At 46.5% G+C, this 26437-nt stretch overlaps 1 protein-coding gene across 1 annotated transcript in view; it reads right to left on the bottom strand.

The window, feature by feature from the left end:
* LAMC1 (laminin subunit gamma 1) overlaps nt 1-26437 on the bottom strand; it is a 129827-nt gene that overhangs the window by 29387 nt on the left and 74003 nt on the right. Inside the window, 4 exon segments of the mRNA XM_039483641.1 lie at nt 556-744; nt 4114-4280; nt 4924-5054; nt 5806-6110. Of these exon segments, the coding sequence (XP_039339575.1) occupies nt 556-744; nt 4114-4280; nt 4924-5054; nt 5806-6110 (792 nt within the window).

Here is a 26437-nt window from a genome sequence, read left to right as displayed (position 1 = left end):
TATTTCATTCACCCTTTAATAAAACAAGGTATTCAAACTGTTGCTTTTGGATACCTAGATGATTTGAAAAAATTCTGCTGGACTGCAACAGCTCCAAAGTTCCACCTACTGGGTATGTCCAGGGCCTTGCCCATGTTATAACATACAGAAAAAGTCCTTCTAGAATGCATTTGAAAAGGAACTATTGTATATTTACTGTATCTGCTTAAAGTCTACGATCTTGGTTGCTGTGCATTTTCCTTGAAGCAATCAGATCAAAATATGAGCAGGTTACTTAACAATTCTAAGTTGAAATAGCATCTGTTGGAGAGAGGGATAGCTCAGTGGGTTGAGCATTGGCCTGCTAAACCCAGGGTTGTGAATTCAATCCTTAAGGGGGCCATTTAGGGATCTGGGACAAAAATCTGTCTGGGGATTGGTCCTGCTTTGAGCAGGGCTTAGACTAGATGAACTTCTGAGGTCCCTTCTAACCCTGATACTCTGTGTTGTGCACTTTTTTTCTGTTTGTTTGTTTTTTTAAGTTTACAGGAGGAAAGATTCTGCATCCTGACTTACCAACAGTGTTACAGTTACATGGTAGACATCCTTCCTCACTTCCAAGGCGGTAGAAGTTCTCCCGGCACCTTTCACAGTTGGCACCATCAGTGTTATCCAAGCAGCCAATGCAGTGACCACCATGGCCCGTGGAGCGGTACAGTTCAGCATCAAAGTAACACTCCTGTGACCACCCATTGCAGTTACAGGCTGTGGAAAAAAGCACAAGGTTAAATCAGTTCGTATCCATAGGAAGGTATCCTACTCTCACCTACAATACTAGACCTGCCCCAGAAACAAGGTGTAGGAAAGTCAGCAGAAGAGTAATTGGTCCAAGAGAAAATGTACATGATTATTATATCAGAGAGCAATGCAACAAAAACAAAATGAGTTAGAAATTTATCAGGGGTGAAGGAAAAGCAGATGTCAAAGAGTCAGAGAGGTTGTGTTAGTGTGTGATAGGGATGTAGGTACTGCTGGTACACACAGACTTAATCAGCAAAGACAGATGGAATCTAAACAACGCTGCTCTTGCCATTCCAATCAATGAAAACAGCAGCACAGCCAGAAGTATTTGGTTTCCTTCCCTCTGCTAGATGGAAGAAACTAGTCTTAACAAATACTCTGCTGAAAAAACACTGCTTTCTACGTATGTCAGGAGGAATACTACAGTTTCCATGCTGCTCTCTTGCCAGCTGGGCTATAGCTTTCCACCCTTCCTGCTGCCTTCCCACACAGTAATGCTATTTCAGGCATGCAAAACAGTGAGAGAAGATAACAGTGACACAAGCCTTCCAGAAAGTCCTGTGAGAAAAGTTTCTTCTCCCTCTCATGCAGAGAGATTTTTATGTCTAGGGAGTGAGGCAGACAAGACATTGGTTTCATTGGACTGTCAACTGAAGTCACAGGACTTGTATCAACAGCTGGGACCTTTTAATACTAATATACAGTCAGACAGGAAGAAGGCTCCTGTCTGAAAGTCTTCCACCATTCACCCTCGTAAGTAAACTTCGAGGTGCAATAGCTCCTAACAGAAGACCGCACAAATAAACTGGCTTGTTTTTAAGAGATACATTAGAACCACTGCACCTTTGCAATAGCCTGGACTGGGATGAAGTTTGAGTATATTCTGGAGATGAAAGACTCTGACTGCAAAGGGAAGAGGTCACTGAATGCTAACTGAACTCTTCAGTTAAAAAGCCACTGCATTCATTAGGACCTGCAGTATGCTGCACACCAGCAACAATCCCATTTCTCTTTCTTCTGGGGGCCCTCTAAGCACCATGTCCATATAATTTTGTGGTGTGCACCTACTGTATGAAGCAATTCTATTGGGGGGGGAGGGATAGCTCAGTGGTTTGAGCATTGGCCTGCTAAACCCAGCATTGTGAGTTCAATCCCTGAGGGGGGCATTTAGGGAACTGGGGTAAAAATCTGTCTGGGAATTAGTCCTACTTTGAGCAGGGGGTTGGACTAGATGACCTCCTGAGGTCTCTTCCAACCCTAATATTCTATGATTCTATGATCTATTCTCCAGTAGGTGTTCTACTATAAGAACACACCCTTGTTAGGATCTGTCAGTGATACTGGTGGAGTTCAGATGGGAGTTTCTAGCAATTCTGTGAAGTATTTCTACTGATAAGCACAAGACTCAGCCTTCAGATATCATTCCGCACCCTATTTCCAGAAGCTAAGCAATCTTCTGCTTCATGGTAATGGAGTTCAGAGCTACGTCATTATTGTGTTCATTAAGAACCATGAGACACTTGGGCATATTTCTGTAGGTCCTCCTGAGGAAGAATGGCACACAAATCTTTGTTAGTGTAAAATAACTTATGCTGAACTAGGATGCCATGAAGGACCAAAAACTATCCATTTTTCCAAAAAAGGGACTCCCCATAGCTAGGACTCAAATGCATCCCTAAAACAAAGTCCCAACCTCTTTAAACAAGTTGCTGGGTCAGTTCTACTCTGGGCGTGCTCAGACAATTGCATTTACTATATTTTTATACTAGACTGAGGCAGGGACCTAACTTGTTTACACAGCACTTAACACGATGGTACCCAAATCCTTACTGAGCACCCAATGTGGTGCCACAATACAAATAATAAATGGTAACAACATACCTACATTAATGGGTTCTGTCACAAAAGGACCTTGGGTCCTACATTACAATTCCATTACATTCTAGATAACCAAAGGAGATGTCTATTAAGTTTTAGCTCTGTCTCAAAACAAGAGGGAGACTCTAGGAGTCTGGTCCTTTTTCCTCTGGAAATTTGGGATTTCACTGTGATAAGGCTTTGCTACAAACTTCTACATTATTCACATGTTCAGTTGAAGCGATCCATTTTGTGCGGACTGGGTAGTTTCCAAATGTAACAGGCAAGACTTTCAAAAATGCCTAAGTGACTTACAAGCACAAGTCCCAGTGATGAAGGGAGAGTTTTCTGTAATATTTTTATAATGCTGATGGGTGCCTCAGTTTCCTCCATACTTTGCCTTGCTACACAGTGGGTGAAAAGGGGGTTAAATCTGCTCTTGGGACAGAACAGGAGACATGGCTGTTGTGTCATGTCACTGTATGCAGTGGAATGAACGTATCATTAAGGAACTGACTGGAGCCTGCTGAAACTAACCCATTTCAGTACAGAATCTGGATAAAGACAATGGAAAACCCCCACCGCCAACACACTGACATCTAGCAACCAACATCCCAGAGGAAGGAGGTTTTCTCCCACCTCTTGGCAGGAAAGCAGAGCAGGGGCCTAAGCTTGAGAACAATGGACCAAGAGGTGTCAGAATGCAGGGTTAAGAGCTGGCTTTTGGTGGGACTTAGCAGCTCTCATCTTGAACTGACAAAGAGCCAGAACCAGAAATGGAGTCCACAGCAGCTTGGCAGACTTTTTGCACTGGCTTGGCCAGGATAGACTATAGACTTAACTTTGCCTCTCTTTTGCTGAGCTAAGGACCTTCAGATTCTCTATGCCAGGTGACTAATAAATCCTACTCGGTTTTGAAGAGGCTGCTTGATGTCACTGCAAATACTCACTGAGAGCCCTGAAGAGGCACAGCACAAGCCTCTCACAGGAGTCTGGCTCACTGCAAGGAGCCATGGAGAGACCAGGATCAAAGATGCCTGAAGGCCCAGTCTTGAAGGCCATGGATGTGCCCCTGTGGAACTGCATGAACCCTTGGAGTTTGGCACACTAAAAAGGTCACTCCCAAGGGACTGGTTACAGGCTGTGGCATAGACCAGACCCTATGGATCCGTCAATGAGACACTTATGCTCCTAAGTCACTAACATGTTTTAGAAAAATCTCACCCATCATGCGCACTACATGGAGCCACCAAGCAAAAACGCACAGGCATAAAAGTGTTTGCAAATTGTTTAAAACGTGGACTCTCGTGTGGACAGAATTTGACAGAGTAAGGAAGAAATTGGGACTTGCCAGAAGGAAGGGAAAGGGAGAAACTAAATAGTAAAAAAGACTTCTTGTGGTTGGCTGCCACCTGCCTCAGAGTAGAGGTGGTGGAATATACCACAGAAAGATTTTTCTTGTACAAAGCCACTTACACAAACATTCATTGGCACTCTCTGCTGTTGCTCTTCTCCATGGCCTGTCATTGTAGAAGGGAAGGCACTTCTCACAGTCTTCCCCAAAAGTGTTGTGTTTGCAGTTACACGACAGCTTCCCAAAGTCATTCTTCACACACTCACTTGCATGGCCATTGCACTTGCACCTGCAGAACAGGAGAAATGAATGTACTGACTTCAGACATAATATGTCTTAAGCTCCCCAGGTCCAGGTCACACACAGAACAGGCTGATATCCTAGAGACTGAAGACTCTCAGAGATCTGGCCACTTTCCTTAAATATGGAAGAACTTTTGTGGAAAACTTGACTTAAGTTGTGTGCCAATGACCACTCTGGTTTCTATGGCAGATCTGAAATTCTGTGGCATATAAAAATTGAGGCTTAAGTCAATTAAATATGAAAATGACCACCACCACAAGTATTATATCATGTGGGTTCTTTTTTAATATTAATATTAAATCTATTTAGTTTCAATTTTGTCTACCTACAGTTTATAATCAGCAATGGTAATGCAGACAAAGTCTAAGATCTAGGAGGGAGTGTTGTGTGGATTTCTAAGTTCCCATGCTATAGCTATTTACATTTGACATAAGCGAAACAGCTCTTTCATGCACTTAGATACAGTTTTGGTTCGAAGTAATTACAGGCTTCATAAAACACATTTTACTGTGCTTCTGCTTTAGCATATCTCAGTGGGTCTAGTATAATTAATGTCCTTAAAGCAGTCTAATGATTAAAGCACTATGCCAGTACTAAGTATGGCTTTTTATTAGTAATGATTTACTCACCTGCCACCCACAGCAAAATCAGAAATTGCATAATAATAGGACTTGAGAACTTTTGGATCATTGAATACTTCGTCTCCAAAGGTGTTCAGACGATTGAGGGTCACTCGGATGTCAGTAGCCGTAACCCATTCCTAATGGAGATAAAACCCCCACCAAAATGAGAATCAAACCACCAATGCAAAGCTCAAATGCCCTATAGCGTTCCCATCATTAGCACTTGCTTTCACATAAAAATAGGGTTGGTGCCAGAAGTCACTCATGAAGCCCACCCAATATTTTCTCTCCTTATCTCCTGAGAGCCTGCCTTAAAACTTTTGCGATTCCCTCTAGGTTCAAATGTTTTCCCTTGTAAACCACATTCAAATACATTTTCCAGGCTCCTTTACTAACTTTATGTGCTTTCTCTCCCGTCCTCTCATGCGTTTACTGCTATGTACTAAGAAGCAGTAGAAAATATCTTCAGCAAAGAAAAAACAAGATGTAAGTATGTGCACTTGCAAAACTGCACAAATCTAATGAACAGCAGTTCCCTTGCAAAACAGCCCAGCAAGAATGGAAAACAAATCTAATGTATACTAAATATGCAGCCGAACACCTCCAGACAAAAAGGCACTGCTACACACATCTGGGTGGGAGAGACAGAGGGAGAAAAACAGCACTTTTTTGAAGTATACTCAGAATATACATACAGATGAGGCAAATATCCAGTTTCTAATATCAATCTATTTTTCTCCATTATCTCTGAAATGCTGGACTGTTCACTGTATCCATTTGCTAAGCCTACCAGCATATCAGAGATATGGATTTAGTTTCTAATAGGTTTCCATAGTGCACAGATAACAAAGGGCTTGCATGCCTCTTATCCAATTCCTACCCGCATACCTGTAACACAGCACTGTTGTCAAAATTGTAGGCACTGGGCCGCCCCTCCAGTGTTGAAAAAGCCACGTTGCCACCTGTGAGTGGAGAGATGTCACTGAACTCATCCGTGCAGAGTGCCTGCTGTTCATCCTCCCCAGTCCGGATAAAGCCTCGGTTTAATTTCTGATACGTGTTCTCACAAGAGCCACTGTAGTACTGATAAGGCACCCACGGCCCATCTTCCCTGGTACGTTTGTAGATGGCAAAGCTCTCAGGCCGGCTGGTGTGAAACTTCAGGCGCACATATGTGATGTCAAAGGCCTTTCCTGTAGACAAAACAAATCAAACACCCTCGATATGAGACTCAAATGGTTCATTAGAGCAGAGAGAGTTTTGTACTGTTTTGTTCCCTTAAAGAAGGCGGTACCAACCCTGCCAGCCTAGTTCACAACAAGTAACGCATTATAAATGTATGACAAAGCCCTGGTGAAAACCTGACCTCAAACTGGCAGAACCCACAAAAAGGCAAGTTCAAGTGTCACCAAAGCAGGTCTATAATGGACATCAGTTCCATCTGTTTGACAACTTTGTGTTGCACTTCTGAACATTTATGCAATTTCTACATTATACTGTACTAAACTTCAGACCACTGTACCTTAAAACTCATGTGACCTCTACACATGCATAAACTGTTAGTTACCCAGGCTGGACAACATTCCCATTTGTTTTCATGGGGTTTGAAGAACTGCAACAAAATCTGCTAAAAAAAATCTAATTTCTCAAGATATAGTTAATCTTAATTTTGTAGATTATAGGAACAAGAATGTTTTCTTGTTATGAATCCCAAACTCATCACTGCCAAATCCTACTGAGTCCAAAGAGAGCAAATGGTTCACAAAACCCATCTCTGTGAAATCTATCGACTCTTAGAACTCAGGAGCTTTGGGGAAAGGGGAAAATTTATTTTTACTTAGAAAAGAGGATGTTAATACTTTCAACATTGTTCCCAGAAATATGCTCCTGTACAGCATAGTCCACATAAAATGGACAGTTACAAAGCAGAGCATTAGTGCTTCATTCCTTCAAGAGCTTCAAACCTTGCAAGGAATATGAGGAATTTTTTAAAAAACCTTCATCTGTTCCCTAAGATGGTGATGATGCAGTGTGGAAAGATAACATAGCAACTCACTCCTACAGAAAAGTCTCACTTATAAAGAGATGAGAGTTCATCTGAGTATTAATGAGATGATGTTGCAGAAGTGCTCTATCTATAGATTTTTCCAAAAGCTATGCTGTCCCAGCCCAGTATGGAACTCTCTGTACGGTGAGCCACGTCACAGTGAGGCATCAGAGTCTAGTGACATAATTGTATATAGTGCAGGTAAGTAGGAGACCAGACTTACTGACTCCTCTGCAGCTGAACTAGTTAAGAGTTTAGTGTATTCTAGGGGTACTTACACATCAGTATGGGTAAGTGTCCCTACAGCACAACAGGATGCCAGTGTCCTGCAGATCAGCTGCCCTAGAACACGCGCAGAACTAGGATGCAGATTCAAAAACCCATAGATTCACTGTACAGTGTCTGCCTGCGTGTCATGTGAACAGCCTAGGCCTATTGTATGTAAGATATAGAAGCTCTGTCACCGCATGTTAATGAGTCATGCATATTTAAGAATTACATCCTAGTTAATCACTCCTCACTCTTTTAGTGTTTGAGCTGATATTATTTCCTGTGAATATGCAGTGAAACGCACCGCTGGGAATAAAACTGTATTAACCTAATAGTGAAGTATACACTAGTTACAGGGGAGAACAATCTGGCACATATCAAAGACCTCCCCACTTGCTATGCAGTTAGAAAATCAGGAGTAACCAGGACCCTTATTGCTATCATGGAGTCCTCTTTCACTACTCCATGACAGCCTTACTTTAGAATTTGGATCATAGGGCTTGTGTTCATTCAGCTTATCCTCTGGGAAGGACAGAACAAGAGGGAAGTTCCTGGCCAATAAGCTTCGAGTCTCTGAAGAGACTTTTCCAAATCAAGAATAATTTAGGGATTTACAAATGAAAGATGCTTCCTCCCCCCGCATGACAGTGAACGTAAAATGACCTTCCCACCCCATACTTATCTCCCAACAGGGTTGTGGCAATCAGCAAATAATCCTCCCTAATGGATTCATTCCAGTGACTGGAACATCCACCCCCATAGAGCACACATGAACCACTCAGGGGATTTACACCCCCAAGAAAATATTTAACTTCTCAATGTTCTGCTACATTCTTTGCTTTGGTCTGTGACATTCCTGCCCTGTATCAAAGATGAAGTGCAGATGTTTTGCTGAATGGAATACTCAAAATGGAGAAATACTGCCTGCATTAAGAGCTACAGGGTGTGGAGGTGGCAGAACAGAACAATAAGCATCCAGCCTTCGTTCACCCGGTGCCAAGTCAAGGAATTCTGCTGAAACCTCCTACATGACGAAACATTTTTAACAGCTTCACATCTCTGGGGGTAGGGGTGAGAAATCCTTTCTGCACTGGAAATGCAGTCGGGTGCTGGGCTGTTCAGAAACATAAGTACTTCTGTTAACGCAGCTCTAAAGGAATTTCAGCCAAGCCTTGCAAGGCAACTTCCAGCACTCTACAGTGTAGCTTTAGAGGACAATAGTTATTGTATGCATTTTCCAGCGATTGAGATAGTGTACATTGGCTGCCTTTCCACAGCCTGGATTACAAGTAGGGAAAAAATGGAATATATCAATGGCCTGTCCACAGCTGAAAGAATATTTTCTCTACTACTCAGTCACTAGAGAACTGGCTGCAATATGGGCTTACTTGCCCTGCCAACATCAATGGGAACGTCAACGCTGAACCTGCACACAAAAGAGAATGGGTTGTAGTGGAGTAATAGAAGGTTGTTCTTCAGTGCTCTAAACAGTTAAAGCAATAGTGGGAAGGGACCTTTAAAATGCTTCAATCACCTTCCTCACAGGCCTAGTTGGCTATGAGAAAAGTTCCCAGGATGAGGTGTACAGCTGCACAACAGCTGTTATTGTTCCACCTCAGTGGACAGAGTGTGCGCACACAATCTCACTAATCAACAAATCCTGGAGCTAAATATACGCAGGGTTTTGGATTAACTGCAGACAGATAGCTACCATATAGAAAAATTAAAGCTACACACATACTAAAGCATATCAGGGGCTTAGATAGGCAATATTTGATTTATTTTGGCCACTAATACTCTTGGATGCTCAGTCTATGCCCTCCACATATAACCACCTTTTGCCATCGACTCCATCTCTGATATCTCTTGAAAAATATTGTGCCACAAAGCAGCATTTGTGGCAATCACTGGTCACTTCTTTTGAATGGAAACTCTGGAATGGTTTTAACTGACATCCAAAGCCTTATCTCCATACACAGTTGCACTGATTTAACTTTAGAGATTTTTAAACCAGTTTTAGTTAAATAAGGCCTGGTGTACACTTAAAAAAATAGAGCTAACTACAACTGTAGTCCAGACATAAAACGTAGTGGCCACACACGGCATTGTACCAGTTTAAAAGTGGCTTATTTCTGTTTAAACTAAACATTTTTGTTTAGCTTAAAGCTATTGAGTTCAACTAAATGAAAATAAACCTGGCTGAAATGGAAATGAGTTTGTCCTCCCCGCCTTTTTCATCAATTTAACTAAAAAGTGTTTTGTTTTTTATATCCTACCACAAATTAAGCCAGTGCAACTTTCTCACACAGATAAACCATAACTCTTTAGGATGCTAGTGACTCCAGAAATGTTTTTTGCTTCTGAAAGTCTGAGTGAGACTGGGCATTTCATAAATGCAGTTCTCATCTCTCACATTACCCAGCGGGTCACTGCTGCTGACGGAAGAAAGGCAGATATAACAACTACCCAGAGAATTTGGAGACTCCGGTTTCTAAGGCAAAATGCCTAAATTAAGGCTTTTTTATCGGCATCAATACAGGAGTACACACAGCAGTAGTTACCTCTGGGCAACAGAACCAGCGGGGAAGCTCAAAATATTTGGTCATCTGTTGTGTCTCATATCAATATGCTGCCTTTTAAAGTAAGCGCTAAAATAGTGAATTTTAAAGAAAAAGTAATTCAGCATCAGTAGAACTTTTCATGTATGTTTACATTTTAAGGAAAGTCAAATTATGGTCTTAAAAAACATTGATCATCTAAGTAATCTTGCATACGCTAAAACATGAACATAACTAATCTACTAGTTTACTGAATTGCACCAATGAAGCGTCATAAAAGGACAAGTCCTTAAAAAAGGGGAGACACTGGAAAGTTTGGTCTGACTGTGTAAATAAATAAAACACAACCATGATACAGGATAAAAAATGGAACAAGACTCCTGCAGATTGTGTGGTAGAAGGAAAGCTAAGAAATAAGTGGTGCCATACTGCTTTCTGTGTATAATCTAACAGAGATACAAGCTTTGTTTAAAGCCAAAGTGAACCCCTCCAGTATTCAATTATACAAAATGGTATTATTTAATTGTGGTAGCAACTGGAGGACCCAGTCAGGGACTGGAACTCCATCATGATAGACTCTGCACACATGCAACAAAAATAACAATTCTTACCCCCATGGAGTTTACAATCTAAATAAACTGTGACCCAGTGCATTAGGCAACGATTGAAAGGCAAATTAACATTTGATTTCTAATTCCTCCTCTGCTACTGATACATTGGTGGTCTTTGGCGAGTCACAAACTGTCTTTTTTACACTTGATGTCACAATTTAAACTGTGCTCATAAAGGCTAGATTCTATAAGGTTTTGATAATCAGATCCTGATTAAAATATATCTGATTTATTCCCTCCTCAATGCTAAATTCCAGAAAGAGACAGAGGCAGGTTGGGTGTCTATCACACCTACTTTCTATTAACTTGAATGGATGTTCTATACAAAACTCCTGCCAAGTCCTGTGCAATCTAGCAATAGTGAAATAATTAACAATGTTATAACTGCACAGTGTAACTTATTAACCTCTTACACAGAGCCTATTTGGAATCCTGCTGATACACAACCTAAAGGAAAAGACGGTTACTCACCTGTAGTAACTGTTGTTCTTCGAGATGTGTTGCTCCTATCCATTCCAGTTAGGTGTGCGCGCCGCGCGTGCATGGCATCTCGGAACTTTTTTACCCAAGCAACACCGGCGGGACGGCTGGCGCCCCCTGGAGTGGCGCCGCTATGGCGCTAGTTATATACCCCAGCCGGCCCGTCCGCTCCTCAGTTCCTTCTTGCCGGCTACTCCGACAGTGGGGAAGGAGGGCGGGTCTGGAATGGATAGGAGCAACACATCTCGAAGAACAACAGTTACTACAGGTGAGTAACCGTCTTTTCTTCTTCGAGTGATTGCTCCTATGCATTCCAGTTAGGTGATTCCCAAGCCTTACCTAGGCGGTGGGGTCGGAGTGAGACGTGGCGGAGTATAATACCGCGGAGCCGAAGGCTGCGTCGTCTCGAGACTGCTGCACCAACGCGTAATGGGAGGCGAAGGTGTGGACGGAAGACCAGGTGGCCGCTCGACAGATGTCCTGGATCGGAACATTGGCCAGGAAGGCAACAGATGAGGCGTGCGCCCTCGTCGAGTGTGCAGTGACGCGGCCTGGTGGTACGCGAGCCAGCTCATAGCAGGTCCGGATACACGCAGTGACCCAGGAGGAAATCCATTGGGAGGATATCGGCTCTCCCTTCATGCGGTCGGCAACCGCGACAAACAGCTGGGGCGAACACCGGAAGGGCTTCGTCCGCTCGATGTAGAAAGCGAGTGCTCTGCGGACGTCGAGGGTATGCAGCTGCTGTTCCTGAGGCGAGGCATGCGGCTTCGGGAAGAACACCGGGAGGAAGATCTCCTGGTTGAGATGGAAAGCTGACACTACCTTCGGGAGGAAGGCCGGATGAGGGCGAAGCTGCACCTTGTCCCCATGGAAGACCGTGTAAGGCGGGTTGACCGTTAGAGCGCGAAGCTCAGAGACTCGTCTCGCTGATGTAATGGCGACGAGGAAGGCCGTCTTCCAAGAGAGGTAGAGCAGGGAGCACGTGGCTAAGGGCTCGAACGGAGGACCCATCAGTTTGGCCAAGACGAGATTCAAATCCCAGGTCGGGGCCGGGCGCCGCACCGGCGGGTACAAGCGGTCCAGGCCCTTGAGGAAGCGGGAAGCCATCTGGTTCGAGAAGATGGACCGACCGTCCCCGGAGGGAAGGAAGGCTGATACCGCTGCCACATGAACTCTGAGGGAGGAGACCGCCAGACCTTGCTCCTTAAGGTGCCAGAGGTAGTCCAGGATGGTAGGGACCGGGACCAGGAATGGATTAAGACCTCGATGATCACACCAGAGTGCAAACCTCTTCCACTTCGCTAGGTAAGTGGAGCGAGTGGAAGGCTTTCTGCTCTCGAGCAGGACCTGTTGAACCGCTGCAGAACAGCCCCTCTCCGCGTGGGTCAGCCACTCAGGTACCAAGCTGTAAGATGGAGGGACTGCAGGTTCGGATGGTGGAGCCTGCCGAAATCCTGGGTGATGAGGTCCGGCCACAACGGGAGGCGGATGGGTTCCCGAACGGAGAGCTCGAGCAGCAGGGTGTACCAGTGCTGCCTCGGCCAGGCCGGCGCAATTAGAATGACGTGAGCTCTGTCCCTCCGAAGCTTCAGGAGCACTCGGTGCACGAGCGGGAACGGAGGGAAGGCGTAGAGGAGGCGATCCGTCCAGGGATACAGGAAGGCGTCCGACAGGGAGCCCAGCGAGCGACCCTGGAACGAGCAAAACAGGTGGTACTTCCTGTTCTCTTTGGAGGCGAATAGGTCTACCTGGGGAAACCCCCACCTCAGGAAGATTGTGTGGACGACATCTGGACGGAGGGACCACTCGTGGGAGAGGAACGACCTGCTGAGATGGTCGGCCAGCGTGTTCTGCACTCCCGGAAGAAAGGATGCTTCCAGGTGAATTGAGTGGGTCACGCAGAAGTCCCATAGGAGCATCGCTTCCTTGCACAGGGGGGAGGAGCGGGCTCCGCCCTGCTTGTTCACGTAGAACATCGCGGCGGTGTTGTCCGTGAACACCGTCGCACAACAGCCTTGCAGGTGGGTGCAGAAGGTGCGACAGGCCAGGCGGATGGCGCGTAGCTCGCGAACACTGATGTGCAGGGCGAGCTCCTGGGCTGACCACTGGCCCTGCGTGTGGAGATCGCCCAGGTGGGCCCCCCAACTGAGTGCTGAGGCATCCGTGGTCAGAGTGACAGACGGGCGAGGAGGGTGGAACGGAACTCTGGCACACACGACCTCTGGGTTGAGCCACCAGTTGAGAGACTCGAGGGTCGGCCTGGTGACCGTGACCACCATGTCGATGGGGTCTCGATGTGGCCGATACACCGACGCGAGCCACGACTGGAACGGACGAAGGTGGAGCCGCGCATACTCGGTGACATACGTGCACGAAGCCATGTGGCCCAGGAGGCGGAGGCAAGAGTGCACCGTCGTGGTAGGGAAGGCGACGAGGTCCCGGATGATGGAGACCATCGTCTGGTGTCGAGCGCGAGGGAGACAGGCTCTGGCCACTGTGGAGTCGAGGACCGCTCCGATGAACTCCACCCGCTGTGTCGGAATCAAAGCGGACTTCTCGGTGTTGATGAGAAGACCGAGCCGATGAAAGAGAGACATGATTTCTGACATCTGGTCCATCACAAGTTGCCGGGACTGACCTCGAACCAGCCAGTCGTCGAGATACGGGTAAACGTGCATCTGACGACGTCGGAGGGCTGCGGCGACTACCGCCATGCATTTGGTAAACACCCTCGGGGCGGTGGACAGCCCGAACGGCAACACAGCGAACTGGTAGTGAGTGTCGTTGACCACAAACCGAAGGTAACGACGATGGGGAGGATAGATTGCAACATGGAAGTACGCGTCTTTCATGTCAAGGGCGGCAAACCAGTCTCCCAGATCCAGAGAGGGAATGATGGTCCCCAGGGTGACCATACAAAACTTGGGCTTGAGCAGGTACTTGTTCAGCTCGCGAAGGTCCAGGATAGGACGCAGCCCGCCTTTCGTCTTGAGGATGAGAAAATAACGGGAGTAGAATCCCCTGCCCCGTCTGTCCTGAGGCACCGCTTCTATGGCACCCACGCTCAACAGAGTCTGGACCTCTTGTAAGAGGACTTGCTCGTGAGAGGGGTCCCTGAAGAGGGACAGGGAGGGTGGGTGGGAAGGAGGGGGCGAAACAAATTGCAGGCGGTATCCCGACTGGACTGTTTGGAGCACCCAGTTGTCTGATGTTAATTGGGACCACGCCGAAAAGAAATGGGAAAGGCGGTTGTAAAATAAAGGGGAAGGATCCGGTGGGGAGAGTGATGGGCCGTCCTCGAGCGTCCCATCAAAAGGCCTGCTTGGCCCCGAGGGGCCTTGGAAGCGGCCTGGCCCTGGTTGCGGCGGTTGTCGGATGGACGACGGCGATTTTGGGCCGGACGTTGACTGTTGTAAGGACGATACCGGGACTGGTAGGCCGGTCGGGAGGGCTGTGGACGGAATGGCCTGCGCTGCGTCGCTGGCGTATGCATGCCTAACGTACGTATCGCGATACGGCCGTCCTTCAAAGTTTGGATCCGAGAATCCGTCTTCTCCGAGAACAGCCCTTTTGTATCAAATGGTAGGTCCTGAAGCGTATATTGGACCTCTGGCGGCAGGGTGGAAGACTGCAGCCAGGCGATACGCCTCATCGTGACGCCGGAGGCCAAGGTCCTTGCACCTGAGTCCGCAGCGTCAAGGGCGGCTGTGATGGAGGATCTAGACGACCTCCTCCCTTCCTCCAACATGGCCGCGAACTCCTGGCGGGAGGCTGTCGGTAGGAGCTCAGTAAATTTCGTCAGGGACGTCAAGATGTCAAAGACGTACCTGGCGAGGAGGACCATCTGGTTGGCAATCCTCATTTGTAGGCCTCCCGCGGAATAGACCTTTCGGCCTAGCAGGTCCATACGCCTCGCGTCCTTTGATTTGGGCGCAGGGGCCGGTTGGCCGTGCCGCTCCCTATCATTAACCGACTGGACTACCAGAGAGTCCGGGGTCGGATGTGTGTACAAATATTCATAGCCCGTGGGAGGGACAGAGTACTTCCGTTCAACACCACGGGCTGTAGGGGGCACGGACGCCGGCGTCTGCCAGATAGTGGTGGCATTCTTTTGCACTGTCCGTACAAAAGGAAGCGCAACTCACACCGGCATGTCTGCCCCAACAACGTTCGTAATGGGGTCCTCGTCTTCCTGCACCTCCTCTATGGGCAAGGCCATAGCCGTCGCCACACGACGAAGGAGGTCCTGGTGAGCCTTTACATCAATGGGTGGAGGCTCCTTAGTCGCTGCGCCGGCCACAGCCTCATCAGGCGAGGACGAGGAGGACAACCCCTGGACGACCGCCTCCGAAGAGGGGTCCGCCACCTGCTCATCGGGGCTGCTCGGCTGGGGTATATAACTAGCGCCATAGCGGCGCCACTCCAGGGGGCGCCAGCCGGCCCGCCGGTGTTGCTAGGGTAAAAAAGTTCCGAGATGCGGCGCGCACACCTAACTGGAATGCATAGGAGCAATCACTCGAAGAAGAACATAACAATGCCTGGATGTGGAGCTGGGGAAAGGTGTGGTATTGGGTGGAGAGAAGAAGAGAGTTGCTTAAGCATGCAAGTAGTCTGTCTCTCTCCGGTTTTTCACTTCTGTTGACAGTGTCTCAAATTCAACCCATCAATTCCAAAAACAGTGGTTGTTACAAAAAAGTGCTTCAAAGTGAATAATTTCAGCCGTCATTTGAGATTTTTTCCTTTGGATTGTTTCTTGACAAGAACAACGAGGACTCCTTGTAGTTTTTGTGGATACAGACTAACACGGCTACCCCACTGTTTCTTGACAATCACTTTTACAAGATTCCAACAACTGAGGCTATGAATCTGGCCAGTAGGTCAAAGACACCTGAAATCCTTCAACGGACCAAAAGGCAACAAAGTCAAGATGCATTCCTATTAGGGCTGTCGATTAATCACAGTTAACTCACGCGATTAACTCAAAAAAATTATTTGCGATTCATTGCACTGTTAAACAATAGAATACCAATGGAAATTTATGAAATATTTTGGACGTTTTTCTACATTTTCAAATATATTGATTTCTATTACAACACAGAATATTAAGTGTATAGGGCTCACTTTATATTATTTTTATTACAAATATTTGCACTGTAAAATTAATAAAATAGTATTTTTCAAATGATGAAAATGAACACGCGTCGGTCTGCTCTGCTTTGGATTGTTATCGAGCAGAGCCCGTCATCAGCATGGATGCATGTCCTCTGGAATGGTGGATGAAGCATGAAGGGACATATGAATCTTTAGTGCATCTGGCACGTAAATAACTTGCAATGCTGGCTACAACAGTGCCATATGAATGCCTGTTCTCACTTTCAGGTGACACTGTAAATAAGATGTGGGCAGCATTATCTCCTGCAAATTGTAACCAACCTTGTTTGTCTGAGCAATTGGCTGAAGTAGGACTGAGTGGACTTGTAGGTTCTAAAGTTTTACATTGTTTTATTTTTGAATGCAGTTATTTTTTGTACGTAATTCTACATTTGTAAGTTCAACTTTCAATATAAAGAGACTGCACTACAGTACTTGTATTAGGTGAATTGAAATATACTATTTCTTTTGTGTTTTTTACAGTGCAAATATTTGTAATAAAAATAAATATAAAGTGACTACTGTACACTTTGTATTGTGTTGTAACTGAAATCAATATATTTGAAAATATAGAAAACACCCAAAATATTTAAATAAATGGTATTCTATTATTGTTTAACATCACAATTAATTTTTTATTTGTGCAATTAACTGTGATTAATTTTTTTAATCGCCTGACAGCCCTAACTCCTATGCTTTCCAAGCTGACGCTGCAAACTTGAAAATAAACCTCACCTCATTCATTTGCAGGAAGAGCCTAGAGGGACCAACATGTGGAACTCTCACTACCACCAAAATTAGCGAGGCCAGGAAACCTAGAGCAGTTATTCCAGGAGTGAAGTGAAATAAAACAAGCAAAAACACAACAAAATGAAACCTATCCAATGAAACTAAACTTTAGCCAAAACGTTGAGAATGCCACACAGCTATGACTTGGATACATTTACGACGTCACAGGGATAAGGGAAGCCAGGTTTCCTTGTACTATTACATTCCCCTTACACTGAGTAAAAACGGTATTCAGCCTTCATCAAAAAGATTATTTCTGCGGGCAGCGGAGAACAAAGGGAGGAGATATTTGAAAAGAAAACTGAGAATGAAGGAGAGCGGAATTTCATCTTGAGCTGAAAATCGTCAAGAACAAAATGCTCTAGTGAGCTTAACTCACAGCTCATGTTCCCCAAAAGAAGCTTTCAGGATCCACAGCAGAAGTATGCAGGGATTTCCCAGAGTAAAACAAATCTGCCATGTGGAACAGCCACGTTTCTGCAGTGCACCAGCAGGTTTTCTTTTTCTCCCTCTCTTACTACAAGCAGATTCCCTTCTCCCTTCCCTCATGCTGTTTTCTAATGACTGCAACTATACAATGTAAAGAACTAGTTATGAAGTATGCAAATAACCACCCAGTTATGCAACAGTAGATGCTAAGATGCTTTGTATGGTTATCCACTGGGCTCAGAGGCAACATCTTATGTTTCCCAGTTCCACCCATTATTCAAAGGGAATGTACAGAACATATCCATTATTCTGCACACTGAAGAGACGAGGTGAAAAGAAACCATTTATTTCACAAGAACAGTGTAACACTGCTTGTCTTCACCAGAGCATTAGGTCATGTTATAACACACTCTTGAGCAGTCAACATTGATTAACATGTTGTTAAACAGGACTCTGGAGTCAGTGTACACCGAGGGGTTAAGTATCAGAGAGGTAGCCATGTTAGTCTGGATCTGTAAAAAGCGACAAAGAGTCCCGTGGCACCTTATAGACTAACAGACGTATTGGAGCATAAGCTTTCGTGGGTGAATACCCACTTCATTGGAGCATAAGCTTCAAAGTGGGTATTCACCCACGAAAGCTCATGCTCCAATACATCTGTTGGTCTATAAGGTGCCATGGGACTCTGTCGCTTTTTACCGAGGGGTTGTGTTTAACAATGCGTAAACCGGTCCTGGGGAAACCCTGCTGGAACTACAGAGTTTACTGAAGACCAGCTGATGTGATGTTAAGACGGGGGTGGGCAAAGCATGGCCCGTGAGACCGTCCTGCCCGGCCCCTGAGCTCCTGGCCCAGGAGACTCGCCCCTGGCCCCTCCCTGCTGTCACTCCTCCCCCACAGCCTCAGCTTGCTCGCTCTGCCACCGGCGCAATGCTCTGGGTGGCAGGGCTGTGAGCTCCTGGGGCAGCGCAGCTGCAGAGCCCGGCCTGACCCAGCGCTCTGTGCTGTGTGGTGGTGGCAGCGGCGGCAGCATGGCCCGGCTCCAGCCGGGCGGCACGGCTGTAGCGCCACCAGCCACCGGTGCTCCAGGCAGCGCAGTAAGGGGGCAGGGAGCAGGGGAGGTTGGACAGAGGGCAGGGAAGTTCTGGGTGGTGGGCAGGGGGGGTCCCATGGGTCAGTCAGGAGGAGGGGGGGTTGGATGGGACGGCAGGGGGCAGTCAGGGGCAAGAGTTCCGGGGGCAGTCAGGGGACAGGGAGAAGAGGTGGTTGGATGGGGCAGGGGTCCCGGGGGTGGGGGGGAAGGAATGTCAGGAATGAGAGGAGGGGGTGGATGGTGTGGCGGGGGTCCAGGGGCAGTCAGGGGACAAGGAGCGGGAGTGTGTGGATGGGGCAGGGGTCCCAGAGGGGCTGTCAGGGAACAGGGAGGGTTGGATGGGGCAGGAGTCCCGGGGGGGGGGGGCGGGGCAGATAGGAGGTGGGGGCCAGGCCACGACCCTCCCCTCCCCTAACCGGCCCTCCATACAGTTTACAAAACCTGATGCGGCCCTCAGGCCAAAAAGTTTGCCCGCCCCTGTGTTAAGACAACTTCTTCCTCTTTACACTGACTGCAAAGCTGTGCTTAACAGGACTCCTCAAGGATGCATTCTAACACTACCTAATGCTCTAGTGAAGTCCTCTTTGTAGCAACTAATTCACATCACACTATTTCTATACTAAGAACTTTCAACAATAATGTAGAGAGGTGGAAGGAAGCTTTAACTTCAACTTAAGAAGAAACCATTATTCTCCTGTTCCTAGAAATACATATACATCTGACCCTGACCTGTGCCAGGTACCTTTGATAATACTAGACTAGGGAAAGGGTAGTTGATTTCTATTTGGAGGTGCAAGCATTTACTCTTTGGGAAGAATTCCAGCTGTTCATTAAAGAAGTTTATTGAAGCATGAGATCATGTGTGGTGGTGGTGGTGGGCTGGCTAATCATTATGAGTGCACCACTATGGAGAATGCACTCCAGGCCTGGATTTCAGAAAGTGCTGAACACTCACCTTCTAAAAATGAGATCCCTTCAAGTTGTCAAACGAACCTACAAATACTGGTCATTTTTGAAAATTTAGGCCCAAGGTGAATATAAATATCTATATTCAAAGAATGAACACACACAGAATTAGGCTGACGTAAGCTGCAACCAAACTATAAGCATCCACACTACAATGTTGCTCCCGCCAATATAAGTCACCCACTACACCAACTTAATAACTCCACCTCCATGAGAGGTGTAGTACTTAGGTTGATTTGACAAAGTGTCAGTGTAGATGCTGCGTTGCTTACATCAGATTGTTCCAGCTGTCAGCCCCAGGTGGTGGGGCTCCGGCAGTCAGCATCTCACAATGCCCCACACCGACAGTTCAATTGATGTGAGCGCTCTTGGTAAGGATGCGCATTGCTGACAGAAGGAGCTAGTGTGGACATGCATGCTGCGGTGGCTGTACGTTGACATAAGTCAACTTAGCGTAGACTTGCCTACAGAAACTCTCATAAGTCTAATCTTGCAATTCTGTGAACTCAAACCCTACTAATGCTTATGCTTAAGCAGCTGAAGACAGGTACCATAGTGATGGGTTCCATCTAAGAACTTACATAAAAAGAACGTTGGTTCTGTTTGGCTCATTCCTGTTGCCATCTCCTACAAGGATTCACAGACATGTCCCAAAGTTCCAACAGCACCTCCTTTAAATTCCGCTCAAACAGACCTCTCTCTTCAAAACAGCTCATTTTCCCTGAGGGTACACAGAGTCTTAAAGCTGCCCTATGGAATCTGAACTACACTACTTCAAACATGATGGGAGCAGGACCTAGGCTAAACAAGGTATACCTAATGCCTCTAAACGATTTAAGAGATCAACAACAGTTTTAACATTCCAAGTGCCAAAAAGCCTTAAAAGAAATAGCTTATTTCAAATCTCCAAGGGGGCAAGGGAGAGATTCCTCTCTTTGGGCACATGAATACGGCAAGAAGATTACAGTCAGATAAAAGGAAGGCTGTGTTCATTTCATAAAAATGAATTCTTTCCTCTAACAGCAGGCATGTGCTGACACTGACTGCCATGAAACACAGCTTTGAACCCCTGAATCATCATTAGAGAGAGAGAACACGTAGTCTTTTAGTCTACAAGTACAAAATTGAGGGATGTTTGAAGATAAAGGAGATTATATTTAATTTTTAAAAAATTAAATACAATTATATCTGGGGTGGGAGGTGTTTGGATAGGGCACTGCTGAGAGGATGTTTGCACAAACAGAATCCCAAATCAGTATTACTGTCGAACAATATGTAATAGTGAACCTCTACCACCATTTGATGGATTGATAATGGTTATCAGCAGTTAAAGGTGATGAGGGGGAAAACTTTGGCCAGCCCCTAGAATAGCAGCAGTGGTATCAGGAAATCCGACATGCTGAAAACTGTAAATATGCAATGGAAAATGCAAGTAGATGCCATTAGATCTTTAAAAGAAACTCCTTCCCTTGTCCTCAGAGTTAGGAATTCATCCCTACACACAAAAGGCCTCCTTGTACTCTGGCTCTTCAGAACGGATGGATAATTTACATCATGAAAACATCCCGCCAGCTGGCACTCTTGCTACAAGTGCTTGATTGTGAGCAAGTGCCTTTATGAGATAAGTATAGACTAACATTCTCCTCCTCCATTATCGATCCACTTACCCTCACCACACTGTACTTTGGAAAATCAGTTTTCTTCTCTTTACTCTTCCTCGATTCTCCAATAAGTCTTCCTGGCAGCTAGCTCCAATGCTTCTGCTAAATCCTTCTAGTGGGAGAAAGCTCATTTGAGGATGTGTACTTCATATAGAACCAGACACCTTTACTCATTTAGAGAGAGAGAGAGACACACAGTTCATGCCTAAGTTTCAGGCCCCAATCTATTTGGATTTCTTCAAAATACAGAGGCTATGCCACGACTCCTTCCAGTCTGGGAACCCAGTGTATAACCAAAACCAAAACATCCTTCCGGAATCAATCACACCTCACATTATTTCAATCAGAAAGTGCTACACTCCTGAGCCCCTACAAGTATTTTATGCCAGTCCACAACAGAATGTATCTCTACCTTTCTGTTTACATTCTGGATAGCAGCCAAAACACTTTCCTCCTTCCTTTGATCTGCGGCCAACAACCTGAACACAGCCCACTTCTGCAGGAATTCCCTCAGGAGCCGGATCTGGGTGGACATGCAGAAAGACATGGGAGACTGAGTACAACCTAAATCTTCCTGACCAGAATCCTGTTGTGATGGCTATCTGCACTGCTTACATTTTTTTTTAATACAATTAATTGTTAAGGCAATGTGTTTTAATATAGGGGGAAGAGAAGTGCAAGAGAGTTCCTACTGCTATCTGTAAGACTGGAACAGTGCAGTCAGATACTGCATGCATCCAGCTAGTGGACCTTTAGCACAGAAAGGCTGCTTTCTGTTGCGTGGAGGAGAAAGGAAATGACTTTCCATGTTCACCGAATTCCAGGCTGACACTACTCCACCAACGAACAGGGCCTGCCGCTAGTCTCTTGAGCACCCTAGTTTCATAACAGCTTCAGCACGGAGACCTACAAAAAGCTATATATGTAAATCATCTTCCTGAAAACGTATGTTAAAAAAAACCAACATTCTAATCACTAACATCTTCAGAACTGACAATGGAGGCCTGGCACACTCGTCAGTCAACTCAAACAGACCTGGACTGGTTCAGTGGAATGAAAAATAAATCAAATCAATGAGGCACAGGGAAGCTGAGAATTTAGGCCCTGTCTACACTGGCAAGTTTCTGTGCAATAAAGCAGTTTTCTGAGCTGTAACTCCCGAGATGTACACACTACCAAGCTACTTAGTGTGCAGAAACTGCGCATGCAGTGCGGTAAAAAAACCCACCCTGATGAGAGGCGTACAGCTTTTGGCAATGGGACTTCAGCACTGCACTGCCAGTGCAGACACTGTGGCCAATTACAGCACTGTGATTGGCCTCTGGGAGGTGTCCCACAATGCCTGTTCTCACCTCTCTGGTCATCGGTTTGAACTCTACTGTTCTGCCCTCAGGTGATCAACCGTCATTCTCACCCCATAAATTCCTTTGGAATTTTGAAAGTCCCCTTCCTGTTTGCTTGGTGGTGCGTGCAGTGCTCTCAGTGCATCTTTCCAGGTAGCCATGCCTGCTCCACACACCAGGTGATCCCCGGTTGGAGCAACGCCGAGCTGCTGGACCTTATTGGTATTTGGGGACAGGAAACTGTCCAGTCCCAGCTCCGCTCCAGCCACAGGAATTATGATACCTAGAGACAGATTTCACGATGCAGGACAGAAAGGGGCCATGACTAGGACACATTGCAGTGCAGAGTCAAAGTGAGGGAGCTGCAGAATGCCTACCACAAAGCACGGGAGGCAAACCGCCGCTCCGGTGCTGTGCCCACGAGCTGCTGGCTCTACAAAGAACTGGATGCAATACTTGGCAGCGACCCCACCTCCACCAAGACGACCACCGTGGATACTTCGGTGGCTTGCATGCCAGTTGAGAGTGGACCGAGCCAAGAGGAGGAAATCTTGGACGAGAATGTGGAGGGGGACCCAGAGGCAGAGGATGGCTCGGAGGTCAGAGATGCATGCAGCCAGGAGCTCTTTTCTACCCCGGAGGTGGCTAGCCAGGCACAGCTGTCAGATGTTGGCAAAGCGCAAACAGGAGAGGAGGCCCCTGGTAAGTGGATTTGATTTTGGGAATCACTGAAGCAAGTTGCTGGGGGCAGGAGGGTTGCAGAAAGCAGGCTTGTCTCCCACCACATACCTAGTCTGAGTGGCAGAACAGGCTGTTGATTGACTTCCTTATTTCACGGGAATCTGCCTCAGAGATCTCCAGGAGACTCTCGTGGAGATACTTGGCAATCTGGACAATCTGCTGCCACAGGTTCTTTGGCAGAGATGCTTTGTTTCTTGCCCCATTAACAGGGCCATCCTTAGGCATACACAGAATACACAGCTGCGTGGTGCACCAAATTTCGTGTTGTCCTAGGCAGCTTCATGCTGTACATGCGGCGCGGCTCAGGTGGCCATCCCCATCCCCGATCCTGCCCCATTCAACCCTTTCCGCAAGCCCTGTCCCGCGCAACGCAGCCTGTGGGATTAGTGGGGGTATTGGAGCCGGCAGAAGGGGTCGGGCCCGCCCCACATTCACCAGCAGTGACAGCCGGGAAGCAGAGCGACCAGGGTCCAGCACGCTCTGTTCCGCCAGCTCCCAGCCGCGTTGCTCCACTTCCCGCCACCGCTGTTGAGTGCGGGGGAAGGCTTGACCCCTTCCTCCAAGCCCCCTCCCCCAAGCGACGGGGCTGGGAGAAGAGAGTGGGTTGGGGGAGCGGAGCGTGCTGGGGCTGGGTCGCTCTGCTTCCCACTGCCACCAGTGAGTGCGGGGGGGGAGGGGGGCGGTGTTCTGGGGGAAGAGGAAGGGGAGACCATGATGAAGAGACACTGAGGTATGCCATCTCCTCAGCATGCTGTTATGCCTCTCCTTGGGAGAAATGAAGACGTCTGAAGTCTTGTGGCATGGGCACAATAGCCTGGGGAGAAGCAGGGAGATAAACCAGCAGATCTGATAACCCAAACGCTATCATTTCAGATGCGCACAGGGGCACCAGCTGCTGCAATACAAGCTATAGAGCAGCTACTGTACGCCACGGTGCTTGCTGATGCTGGAGTATCCCTTTTCCAACTTCAGCACCTCAGATTCACTGTGCAAAGACTCAGGCATTGTGCCGGGGAAGTAGCATTTTGATTAAAAGAGGTGTGATCTGCCATTCAGTCCAACAGGGTGTAAATTGTCAACATTTGGTTTGACTTTAAAGTGTCAACATTAACTCTGGCACTAATGATTAAAGCATGCAGCATTCTGGGGCTTGGCGCACTGCTTGTGAAAGTAACGTCTGTTTTTAAACTGACCCCGGACTCTGTTCTGCAGGCTAGTGGATACAAGATTTGCCTTGGAAATGTGTCTGCATTTCAGTTTTCATATAAATATGTATCAGAGGGTAGCCGTGTTAGTCTGGATCTGTAAAAGCAGCAAAGAATCCTGTGGCACCTTATAGACTAACAGACGTATAGATATGCTCAATTCTCAACTGGACATCCAAGTTCTGGTTCAATACAGAGGATAAAAACCAAATCAGAGAGTGTCTACTTCTCCAGTTAATTTTATTTCGGGACACCACCAAGTAAGGTGAATTAATGTTAGCATCGATCCCTCTTCCCCTCTGACTCCCTCTGCCCTACAAAACACACATACAAAAGCAGCTTCTCCATTCCTCATATTTGTGCTCATCTATCCCCCTCCCACTACCCCCTTTCTCTTTGCTCTTTCTTGTCCCTCAATTCTGCTCTTCTCTCCCTGTTCTTAACTTGCTCACCCATCGCTCCTTATATCTTGTCAGCCTTCATCCATCTCCACTTTGATCCTACAAATCCTCCACTTCCAGCCCTGTCCACCTCCCAGCCAGTCAGAAATACAGTCAGGCTATCCTACCACCCTTCCTCAAGCCTTGGTCCAAATGTCAACATCCATCACTCTGACAAACATAGCTATAGCATAAAGTTGAACAATCAGTCACAAGATTGCTAGCTAGAATAGACAGTGAGAGGAACGGGAGGGTAGTGTCTTACACTCTCATACTGCCAATAGGAAAGACAAGAGCAGTTTAGATACTGAAACTCCAGGGTTATGGCTGCATCCCTGCCCGTAAGCCACACAGGCAAGCGAGTAGAAAGATCAGTACTGTATATACTGAGAAGAGGGGGAGCTGTACTCCAAATTGGTTAACCCCTGCAAATTCTCAACTTGTGCAACATGTTCAGCCTTCTATTGGCAAGCACTAGGATGTTTCTCTTCATTTGGATGACCAAACCACTGGTGGGTACACAGTATTTTGTGAGAAGAGTGGGTGATTCCATTCCCTGGAACATAAAGGGGGATGCACTGCACAGCATAAGACAAAAAGGTTGTAAGTTCACAATTCACAACAGGCCTCAAATAGCAGGAGATGGGCCATGAGACGGACATTCTTCAGACAGGATGCTGAATCAAGGGCACTTTCTACCAACCTTTAATGAGGGGCCAGGTGGCAGTTAAAGCGCTCACCTCACTTTCCAAAATGAACAGAGAAAAAATAATGTGCTGGCCAACATGTCCTGTCTCAATAAAATGTGTTTTAATGGACCACAGTTTGCAATATAATCCACTGTTATTCATCTGGCTGCACACCGGCACCATACTTACAACACTTTGAGTATGGAAGGACAGAAAAAAAAAATCTAAACTATTATGAGCAGCAGTTCCTTCATTGAAAGCCTCCACTCCAATTCTGAGTGGAGGCTTTCAATGAAGGAGCATTTAAGGGAAAATATATCCATTATGAAACACATTTATGACTTCACTTTAATTATTAAGGATTAAGAACTTCCAGCGCCTGCACAAAGGGCTTAGAAATGCAACTGTCTTTGCAGAGAGCAAAGAGGAGGCTAGCGATGGACAATGTCTGAAGAGGTCACCAGACAACACTCCATTAGAGATAATTGGCATATGGAGTTTTAAGAAAGAATGCCCATGTAACATAACAGGTTGAATTTTCTAAGCGTTCTGCTCTTAAATAGAGAAGGAAGGAAGAAAAGTTTAGGATGCTGTGAATTAGCATGGCCTTTAACACAGTGGAACTAAACTGAATTCTCACCAGTCCTATTAGCTCATGCATTCTTCCAAACAACCCAGAACAAAGGCACCATTCACTTGTGCACGTAGGCGGCTCAGGACAGCAGAGGGCTGAGTAGCGCATTATTGCATGATGATCCAACATTGATAAGTCATTATGGCTGCCTATTGCTGCCCTACTTCCAACAAAAAATGCTCATTTCCCCTGCACAGGCTGAAGGCAGCTCAGTGCTGAAGAAGTTTACACTTGCCCCATCTCAGACAGTCAGAGAAGAGCCACATACCTCGCACCTGCGTGCGCAGGCACAAAATTTAAAAGCCAGAAAGTGATGGCTAATACAGAAAAATAAGGGAAGCCAGCCCTCCCTTCCATTATTATTTGTACAGCTTGGACATAAACATCCTGCATCTAGAGTGAAATGCCTC

The sequence above is a fragment of the Mauremys reevesii genome, linkage group 8 (assembly GCF_016161935.1).
Source record: "Mauremys reevesii isolate NIE-2019 linkage group 8, ASM1616193v1, whole genome shotgun sequence".
In the NCBI taxonomy this organism is placed as follows: domain Eukaryota; kingdom Metazoa; phylum Chordata; order Testudines; family Geoemydidae; genus Mauremys; species Mauremys reevesii.
Note: the sequence above shows the minus strand (reverse complement) of the source record. Positions and strands in the feature narration are given on the sequence as shown.